Below are 11,173 nucleotides of genomic sequence, written 5' to 3' on the forward strand. Positions count from 1 at the left end.
TATCCTCTGACATGACCCTGAGAGCAGAAAACGTCTCCCTGGGCTTCAGGACCAGCCAGAGTCCCGCTCTGCTCCTCTACGTCGGCTCCTACCACAGAGAGTACCTGGCTCTGCTGCTCAACAAGCATGGTGAGCACTTGTAAACTTACTTATTAATTTCTGTTGATGCTATCTATGTTGCATCTACTCATTTGGTTTGGCCTTTACCATTGTCACTGGGCTAATCTGCCTCTCCACTGAATGGAGGCGCTTTTTTCTACCTCTATTTTACCCTTGTAACCTGTTGTCTTTGTTCTCTTGATTTCACTGAGTGACTCTGAGTGTTCCAGTGGCATCAGTATTTATAAAAAACGGTGCCTAAGCAATTAGGGTTTTAATTGACACAATCTGTTGTGTTAGTGGCTCTGTAAATCCTTTGAATTAACATGAAAGAAAAATGTTTTGAGTAACCTTTTATCTGAGTTTGTGTTACTTAGTTGTGATGCTTTTAGAGAGGGATGATGTAAAGCCTCTTAACTGTCGGATAATGTGCTTTGTGCTCAGAGTTGACATTTTGGCTTTTGGAATCATCCATAACCCCCTCTACTTCTCCAAAAGCAGACTTCCTGTCAGTCGTCTCCTTTGTCTGCTCCAACTCTTTTCTGTTCACTTTTTGCTCTTCTTATGGCTCCTTTCATCCAGTTTTCCTCTCCTCCGCTGCCATTCACGTCAGTGTTTCATTAACTTATGATTTAAGCCACGCGAGTGGCATGTGGGGTCAGGTAAAGGCCAAAGAAGTCTAATAAAACTAGATAAGCTCTGAACAGGTTGGAGGAAACCGGTTGCCGGCAGTTCGAACTTAAAAACACAGGTTTCTTTGGGTGGTAAAATGTAGTCCACTTTTCAGTGAGGATCAATGGGTTTGGGGCTGAGTGCCACAGACAATTTGGAAAATATTGAAAATATTGTTAGGTGGACTAACACACTGTTGGTTTTGGTATTTTTATACTACAGTACATTATTGGTAATAAAACCTAGAAGACAAACAAAGCACCAATTGTCCATTACCAATTGTGACACCATTATGATTGGATATCATACTTTATAAACATATTTAATAATTACATTGTTTCTTTTCATAAAAAATGAGGGTTTGAGGATTTTTAGCAGCTGAATCAAATTCCAGGCATGTCATTTGTCAGTTTTCAGAGTGTAAACTGAACATTATAGATTATGTTAACCGAATCTCCCTTTAAATAATGTTTGAGTATCATTATAATTAAAAGTTTCAGGGTTTGTCAGGAATAGCAAGGCTTGGACCCAAATGCAGATTAGAGGCGATTTAATAAACAAAAATAGTGTTACAAGATAGATGTCCTCAAGAAGTCAGGCAGGCACAAACGAAGAATAACCAAAAGACAGGAAAAGGAACAAATGACCCGGAAGTGGGATGCAAGGAACGCCAACAACCGGCACAAAGCACAAGACAAGATAGAAAGGAAGAAGAGATTAAATACACAGGGTAACGAGGTTAACAAGGGACAAGTGACACAAGGGACATGAACAGCTGGGCTAGAGCCAGGCGAAGGGACAGCTGGGTTAGGATCCAGCGACAACGTAACAGGAACATGGGTCAGCCGAGCAGCCGACAGAACACGGAAAACAGGAGTCGACCTAACGGCGACTGAACAAGGGCACCCAACAACGGCAAAGTCTCTGGGATGCCGGGCACCGGCAACGTCTCAGGAGTGCTGGTCAGCGTAGACTCTGGGAAAACGGGTCAGCATAGCCACTCATAAACGTAACTAAAAGCACTTAAGAGATCAGAGTATCCGGGGAGAATGTTGAACACTGCCCTAAAGTTGTGCAGTGATAATAATAATAATAATAATAATACATTTTATTTAAAGACGCCTTTCTTGGCACTCAAGGACGCCGCACAGGGAATTTATAAATTAAGAACAGCAAAACAAATACTATACAACAGCAAAACAAATACTATACAACAGCAAAACAAATACTATACAACAGCAAAACAAATACTATACAACAGCAAAACAAATACTATACAACAGCAAAACAAATACTATACAACAGAAAAACAAATACTATACAGCAAAACAAATACTATACAACAGAAAAACAAATACTATACTATAGAGTGCATGTGGCGGCGCTTTCACTAGCTGCGGCTCGGAGGCTCTCTAAACTCTCTAAACTGTATTTCGTTGCATTGTACCTGTACATGTGTGATGACAATAAAGTTGAATCTAATCTAATCTAATCTATACAACAGAAAAACAAATACTATACAGCAAAACAAATACTATACAACAGAAAAACAAATACTATACAACAGAAAAACAAATACTATACAACAGAAAAACAAATACTATACAACAGAAAAGGCAGAGCAACAGACATTTAGGTGGAATAGGCAGTTATAAACAGATGTGTTTTTAGTTGTGATTTGAAAGGGGGGAATGTGATACCATTTATTTGGTCAGTTCTCAGTTGTTAGAAACAAATTGTCCTGCAATTTACACTCATCAGCTGTAACTCATTTTCTGCAGGAAAACAAGGGCATGTGGAAATCTGACTTTTGAAAAGGCAAAAAGTTCAGCCATCACCAACTTTTCACCACTTACAAGCTTGCTGACTAACCATGGCAGTGGTGCGATCTGGGTCTGTCAGCTCTGTCTTGTGACTTGTTAATTGTGGTCGTCACAGTGTAAAAACTGTTCAACTGCCTCTCACCTTTCTCTATCTCTTTTCCTCTAACAGCGGTACAAAAGTCAAGCATTGAGGGTCAAAAGTATTTATTACGCCAAAAATAAAAATAATGCATGATTTGAAAACTTTCACTTATTCTCTCTCTCTCTCTCTCTATTTCTCAGTCTGCCTATTGTCGTGTCACACTGTGGCATCAGGATTACATGCATTCACAATTGTTTTCCAAGAAACTGTATGCTCATTTGAATTTCTAAAATATTTTCATATGCACTAGTTATTATGCGTTTGCAATGTAAAATAGAAATCAAGCTTTCCAGTCTTTTCCTATACTCCATGTCTTATCATCTACACAGGCTGCAGACATTGTGTGCATGGGAATGGCATGGAATCATATATTTAATTTGATTCTGTATGCCATTATTGTCAGTACTTGGCACTGATTTTTTAAATATTGAATTAATTGTCGGTTTATTATTCAGCTGCTGTTGCACTAGAACATCCAGATCCCTACATATTAACACTCTGAAAGAAATATACATTAGAGTAGAGGACTGGTAGGAGAACAGATTCAGCAAAGAAAATAACTGAACGTTTTAGTGGTTTACTTTTGCTCTCGCTAAGTGGCTAAGATGGCTTTTAGTCATTTACAAAAATACGTTTATTTTTTAAGTTAAAATCTTAAATATGACTACTTGGCTGGATTAAATATTCAAAGGGATTGTATAAATGAAGAACCATGGTTTGCTAATGGTATTTTGTTCATTATTTGTTAATACTACTGCTGTGTGCCAAGAACCACTTAAAGTCCAAGACAAATTTAACTGGATGTTTTTATATTCTTTATAGTTTTCTACAGAAACCTAGGTCTTTGTTCATGTAACACAAAATATGCTCAAATAATAAAAGCTTGGTTTTGATACATTTTTATGAAAAAGATCTTAGGATCCCGTGTTTGATTTGTGTGTGCAGATATGCTGGAGGTGAGATACAGACTGGACAGCGGCAAAGATGCAGAGATCCTGAGAAGCAAAGTGAGAAACCTCGCCAACGGACAGCTACATGCGGTCACCATCAGGAGACTGGGGGACGCCGTCTCTCTGCAGGTAACGCTCACTGATATATTTCTCTCATTTGGTACTGAACACTGAGTCACCCTCCAGCAGTCAGCGGGAGACGCTACAAGATAACAGCGGTGACTAGCTGCTGGAAACACTCAGCAGATAATAGAGACTGAGCGGGACAAAAAAATGGGCTTAGCAGCTCGGAAACACCTGTCAAAGTACTTTTTGTCTTACTTTCTAAATAAGACTTGGCCCTCTGACTTTGGGCACAGGATCTTCCTGCTTATAAAATGCTTAGTTGCCTTTTTATAGATGATACTAATGTTGTGGCACTTTAGTCAATTAAATAATCTTTGCGTAATGATAGTTTCACTTTGTATGCTGATGATACACAAACAAACACCACATATGGACTAATTCTCATCTTAGGTCCTTGCAGTACAATAGCCAGAATTTCAATCCATCTTAGTATATTGCATCCTTGCTCAGATGTAGGAAGTTAATAATAATGAGGAAAATCACTGAAACAAAGCAATTTTATCTGCAGAAACGTATGCATTTTAAATCAAATTGCTAACATTTCAAATTGTGCAATCAGTCGAATGGTTTAAAGTATTTAACTACCTACGATGTTGAGGTGTTTTATTTACAAAACTTATTTTGAAGTGAAACCATAATTTTCTTTCAGATTGACAATAACAATAAAGAGGACTTCAACCTGACGTCTGATGTAGAATTCAATGCCATCAGGTTGCTGGTTCTCGGCAGAGTGCACGGTAAGTGAGACAGCTACACAGACCCACACAAGGCCTTTTAAACCTCGGAGCACGCAGACTCTCATTTTACGAGAGGTTCTGCCTCATCAGACAAAGAGTCATTGGAAACCTCCATCATGATGGTTGGCTCCCCGGAACAGCTGTTGTCTAGACGATGTAGCAGGTAAAACAAACACAGAAATAAATATAAATGCCCGGCACTAAAGTGGACATTATTCAAATCACCACACACTAGTAATGCAACAGCACAAGACTCTTTTGACTAAGAGAATAACAGAACAAAATACAAGTTTATTAATTATTAATCATTGGCATTTCCTGATATAAGGAAGGGGTAGACAAGAAGGAAGGGTTCTAATGTGATGTGAGAAAGTCAGTGTATTTGTCAGCTTGATTCAAACATATCATCAACAAATAATATTCATTTAGTACTATTAATAAGCTTATCGTTAGCTGTCATATAAAACACCTTATTGACAATGCAAATTAATGACATACTTACAGTCATCAAGATACTTGCTTGGTTGACAATAAATCCACAATGTGTATAATTGATATTATCCAACTTTGATAATATGAAAAAGACACTGTGTGGCAGAGAGCCGTACATGCTGCTATCTAAGAGCCTACAGCCATGGTAGCGCCTTTGTGAGGCTCGAGTTAGGCACAGTACGCTACAACATAACATTAGCTAAGTAGCAGTAAACACAAAGTACAGAGGCTGATAGGAAATATCATTGGTTTTACAGTAGCCTAGCATTGCCAGACCTTCTTCCACAGGGCTGCGTAGGAGGGTCTGGCTAGTCCATACAACATTCCGGGTTTATTGGCATTTCTTTAAACCAATCACAATCGTCGCGGGCGGTGCTAAGCGCCGGACACAATGACAGCGCCGCTGCAAAAAAGCCTCGGGAAGGAACTTGTTTGTACATTCAAAGGTTGTTTTAGTCTTGCAACAGAATCCATTACATATCGTTCTCTTTCTCTCCAGACTCTGGTGAGTTGGATCCGGAGCTGTCTCGGGTTGCCTCTCTGGGTTTCACAGGCTGTCTGTCTGCCGTCCTCTTTAACTCCATCAGCCCTCTGAAAGCTGCTCTGCTCCAGCCAGTCCCCAGCCCCGTCATCATTAGTGGCCCACTGGTCCAGTCCATTTGTGGCTCCACTTCAGCCAATCCCTATGCAGTGGAAACAACTCACCACTTATCAGGTCAGAGGAAATTGTTGTTGTTTTCAACACCTTAGGCTCCATTTATACATTATTACGTAATTTCAAGTGTGTGTGATATGTGGAAAACAATCCTGATTTGATTTATTACACTTAACTTCCCAAATGTTAAAAGCTGTAAAGGACAGAAACAAATTGATGCTTCTCTCAGCAATCTCAATTCTCAAATGTCAACATGCGCAATGGAAAAAAATCGATGCAGAGGATTGAAACTTTCACTCTTTGTCCTCAAATATGTCCAAAAACTTTTTCTTTTTTTTATCCTTTTTTAAAATGTATTATCGCACAGCAGCTACAGAATCATACTCACTTTATATTTCCTTCCACAAAAAAAGTGACAACAATTTGAACTTCAGGTCAACTTAAACACTTATAAGAGAAAAGTTAAAGTTGTACCTGTACTGAACAGTTGTTGGGCTTTGCTCACATATTTTTTCTTCTTTTTTTTAACCATAGCATATGTTCTTTTTAATGCCAGTCTTGAGGAAAACTGTCCTTTGTTAGTAGAACTATATTGGCAATTTTGCACATTTAACTCATCAGCCAAATGGTTTTAATTTTCAATATCAAGATAAATGCAGTGCTCACCTTTACAATGTATACTCAAATCTAAAGGTGTGTGTGTGTGTGTGTGTGTGTGTGTGTGTGTGATCTCTGCACATTGATTTACACAGTGGATAACAAAAGCCAATCGGAGCACAGGAAATCAATCTAAAGGTTGTTCTTTGTGGAATGGCTGACAAAAATAATGTCAAATGTAGAGATTTGTAGTTAAAGAACGAGTGTGTTTGGAGATGTGTTTCCTGGATTAGGGTTCGAATTGTTGCATGTATTTCAGATTTAATAAGTGAAAGGATAATGGTCACCAAGTAGCAAACCAAACCCCAGGCATCATAATGTTTCCTTAGAAACCTTTGGCTGACCGTGCTGACACTCTAGCCCCATGTTGAATGTAAATTCCTTCAGTAAGGGCATCCTCTTTCTCAAGGGGTTTAAATTAATAAATAGTAATGAGGTTATCGTGGGCGTAAGCTTCCCGCGTGGGTGCTGCTTCTCAGTCTTTACATATGATGAAACATTTTCTAATGATGTAAAGACATTGGGTGAATGGTCACTAGATGAGGAAATGAATGCAGATGAGGGAAGAGTTTCCTTTACCATCTTCCCCTTGGAAGATGGTAAAGATTACACATCCAGAGAATTGGGTGGAGCGGTGCTGTGGTATCAAGTAGGCCTTATCTGCTCAGACTGATGGTATATGACTGTATATGATTCCTGTTATGTCTCTGTTGAGAATCTCTCTGCAGTACCTTTCTCCATTTCTATTTTTCACTTTACAAATGACCTCCTTGCTCCTCACTCCTTTTTCTTTTCTTCTCATCCGCACACCATTTCTTCTTTGTCCTTCTCATCGCTCTTTGTATTCCCGTGTGATGCTTCCTCTGTATTTGTCCTCTTTTTTTCTTTCCTTTTTCACTTCACTTCTGCATCTCCATCTGTCCTTTATCTTTCTTCTGTGTTTCTGTGCTGCAGGCCAGTCTGGATCAGTGGGAACAGGTCAGCCTTTGGTGAATGCCATCAGGAGTGACTCAGCTCTGATTGGAGGTATTGCAGCAGCAACGTTTTTCACTGTCACGCTGCCATTATCCTCAATCATGAGACTGAAACTGTCTGCAAAGCAAGCAGAGGGGACATGATGTACAGGAGCTTTGTTAAGACACAGCTAAAACTGACAGTGAGATGATGGATACAGTTTAGCAGTCATATTACAAATTGCAATGTGTTTTTCCTTTCTTTTGAAATGTATATTGGTTTAGAGTGTTTTCATGAAATGTGCATGCTGTGCAGCAGTTAGTGAAGTTGAATGAAAGCCCTGGGTTGTCGCTCAAACAGCGTGACCATGCCACAAAGGAAACCAATGGGAATACAAATTACTAATACTGAGTAAAGCGACTATATTATTTTTTATTTTATTTTTTTGCTAACACCGGTGCAGAGACCTTCTATTAGCTGAAATTGCTCTGAGAGCCGGGGGTGAATGGGCTGACTGCACCACTGATGATGGAGCGAAAGCAATCTAATCAAATCTTTTTTTTTTTTTCCTGATGTTATGTTTCATCTCCAATGTGGTTCTTCAGATGTAATCTGTTCAATTTTAAAAGAAGGTTTATAAAGTCACAGAGCAAAAGTATACATTACATTTAATTATAAGATATTACCTGCCGGCAAAAATATCAACATTTTTATCAACTAATAATTTTAAGACTAACGTATACAGTATGTAAGGACAACTGTCATGTAAATGATAAATGAGACTTCAGATAGACCTCACAGTTATCACATTAGCTACTGTATAAAACATACATTATTTAGCAGGGAATTTACAGCAACTATCTGCTCCACTCTAGCTGCCTGTGCAAGTAACACTCAATTTCAATCGGAATAAACATTGCTTTTTATTCTTGCTTGATGTAGTTGAACCCTTTTAAAAGGATATCATATTACAACTTTGACTTACATTTGTTGTACGGGGAGGCTTTTATTTTAAAGACATTTTCCTCTCTAATTCACCTCACCGTTATCATTACTGCCATTGTTAAACCCATTTTCTTCCAGGCCTTTTTATTTGAAATATCCTTTTTTTTTTTTTTACTTTTGTCTCAGTACAATAACGTTTAATAATAAATGCAGGATAACCACAAATTGTCAAGGGCTCATTCTCAATGAAATCATGTAAATTTCTAGATGAAATTTCTTAAACTAGCAGGCAAAATCAATGCAGCAAAACATAGAGAAGCCCTGAAGGAAAAGCTGCTGCAGATGCATGCCAAACTAAAGCCAACGCTACACAGGAATGTCTGCAACACAGCAACGTTTAATCTATCCAAATCAGACCTCCAGCCAATCCAAATCCACAATTCTTCCTATGACTAGGGAATCAACGTTCATTAATTATGCTCTGGAAAGTTGGCAGACCTTGAACAGTTTTGCAAAGGAGAATTAGGAAAAGGTGTCCAGCTGTGTAAAGATGACACAAAACACAGAGTTGCAAAGCGTGCCTCTTCTAAAACTTTAAGGGGTAAATCCTGGTGGAGTTGAGTTGTTTTGTATTTATATCTGACACAGTCCAATGTTGTAGATTATTGTGAAGAAAGTCTTTTTTTCCTGTTGATTAGTCTCAAAAGTTCCTAATTACTCCACTCTTAAACAACATTATTTTAGACCTACAACATGGGAAAACCACTGCTGTAATCTCGTTTGTCAGACCTTCCTCCACAGCGCTGTGGATGAGACGGGCTAGTACACACAGCGTTCCGGGATGGGAGAAAGTTAGTGTCCGTGCTCTGGTTTGTTGGCATTTCTTTAAAACCAATCCCAATCATCTTGGGCGGTGCTAAGCACAGGACGGAGCACAGTGCTTATGCAAAATAGCCTCGGGAGGGAACTTGACCCTCCTCCGCAGCGCTGTGAAGGAAGGTCTGGTGATGCGAGACAACAGCTGCGGAGCTGCTATAACTTGCCATTTCCTCTGCTTTGCAGGTGTGATAGCGGTGGTGATCTTTGTGACCGTGTCTGCATTAGCCATAATGGCCCGTGTCCTCTACAGGAGAAAAGGGACGTGTCAAGGCCAGGAAGTAAAAACAGTAAAGCCTGAAGACAGCCCGGAGCGGGCGTTGAGCAGCCAGACAAGCTCACAGAACGGTCCTTGCGAGAACCAGAAAGAATATTTTATTTAGGTTTAGATGGAGATTGGGAGCTGAGGAGAGACAGAGATGCCTTGTCAAGCCTCAGTGCTTTACCCTACAAACTGAGCCCGAGCAGAGGCTCAACACCAAGACACAAACAGAACCAATACACTCATGTTCTGTCTTCTTTTGTTTTGTTTTTGCTTCTGTGGTTGTATTTTTGTAAAGACTGTATATATATGCACAAGAACAAAGTGTTGAATTTATAATATGTGTCAATAATGTCGGTAGAGTTAATATTTAATGATGTAAATCTTAAACGATCACTTCCTACCAATCAGTCCTTTCTCTGTCCCATTGAAATGATTAAATGAGGAACTGTATTTTCATGGGATTGTTAGATAGTGAATGTTTGCTGTTTTGAGTGGGAGAGCCTAGTTATTCAAATTTCCAGGTGTTTTCACGTTTTTAAATTTTTCAATGGATGTTTTGTTTTGAATCCTTCTTTATCAAGTAAGGCAAAGCAAAATGTATCCGTTCAAATTCCTCATTTTCTCAAAAGGTTTAATAAACCCCACCATGATTCTCTTAGATCTCAGATTTTACTTTTATATTCCTTTTGCTACATGTTCTTTTCTTTCTGTGCCTCTCCTGCCTCAAGCTCTCATGTAGTTCTGAATAGTAAAGGAATTGAGACAGATGAACTTACTGTGGACTTTCTGTTGCCTACGGACACCATTCCAACTTAAACATTTTATGTTTTAAAGAGAAGTTATTGCCGCAACTCTCTTCTCTCCTTAGCTTACACGGCAGAGCTGTTGGAGAGGACACACAGCGACTACAGCACACAGGAGTCGACTGGCGGTGAATCCCCTTAAACACAAGGACGTTTCAATCCCCCTTTTTATTCAAAGACTTTTACTGTATCTGTGTTTTAGATGTTTTTGAATGCATTAGGCTTTTATTTGTTTTATCAAATAAACGTGTTAAACTCTGCACAGTAGTCTGTCTCTTCGGTTGCCTATAGTTGCTCCCCACCCAACCAAGAACCCTAAAACTACCTTCCAATTACTTTTTCCCCTTACCCCTCCTCCTTTTACACTTGAGCAGGTTACTGGAGGGAGAGGAGAGGGTTGACAGCCAGGGAGAGGTTTAGTCAGAAGGATATTATTTCAAATTCTGCCATTTGTTTTGTCTTTTTCAGAAAACCGTGTACCCCAGCTTTAAGGATTTTGAAGTTTGAAAAACTCCCAACTCCATATTTCCATTTAATGTGCATTCAATTTGAACATAAAAAACAGTGATATGATCAGCTGCAGCCTTGTTCTACAGTGTGTTATGACAAAGCCCTATCTGTAAAACGAATGAATACACTTAAGACATTGGAGCAGCTTTATACAGTATTAACTGTTCACTGAATATTTATTCTAAATTGTTTTGAGGAATCAGTGTGTGGTTTTGGGTGTCAGAGGCTTGCTTTCTCTCCTGGCAGCTTGAGGTAATAACAATGTCAGAGAGTTTGAATGACTTACTATGAAATTTTAATTTGTACAGATATTTTAGAAAGAAACACAATTGCTGCGTTTTTATCTTTCTTTTTAGCTAAATCACAATCCTGCACCTTCATTACTGAATCCAATAGCAATCAATGAACACAAACGAGATTTATAGGTTGATTAATGAACCCCCTATAAAGACAAGTCCTCCAAAACA

The 11,173-nt window shown here is 38.9% G+C and overlaps 1 protein-coding gene across 1 annotated transcript in view; it reads left to right on the forward strand.

The window, feature by feature from the left end:
* Window positions 1–10,456, forward strand: part of LOC116705469 (contactin-associated protein-like 4) — a 66,091-nt gene extending 55,635 nt beyond the window's left edge. Inside the window, exons 20-25 of the mRNA XM_032541672.1 lie at window positions 4–129; window positions 3,682–3,815; window positions 4,462–4,549; window positions 5,541–5,756; window positions 7,308–7,379; window positions 9,315–10,456. Of these exons, the coding sequence (XP_032397563.1) occupies window positions 4–129; window positions 3,682–3,815; window positions 4,462–4,549; window positions 5,541–5,756; window positions 7,308–7,379; window positions 9,315–9,511 (833 nt within the window). The 3' untranslated portion in view covers window positions 9,512–10,456. The remainder of the gene's footprint in view (window positions 1–3; window positions 130–3,681; window positions 3,816–4,461; window positions 4,550–5,540; window positions 5,757–7,307; window positions 7,380–9,314) is intronic.
* The last annotated feature ends 717 nt before the right edge of the window (window positions 10,457–11,173 follow it).

This window comes from Etheostoma spectabile, chromosome 17, assembly GCF_008692095.1.
Source record: "Etheostoma spectabile isolate EspeVRDwgs_2016 chromosome 17, UIUC_Espe_1.0, whole genome shotgun sequence".
Taxonomy (NCBI): domain Eukaryota; kingdom Metazoa; phylum Chordata; class Actinopteri; order Perciformes; family Percidae; genus Etheostoma; species Etheostoma spectabile.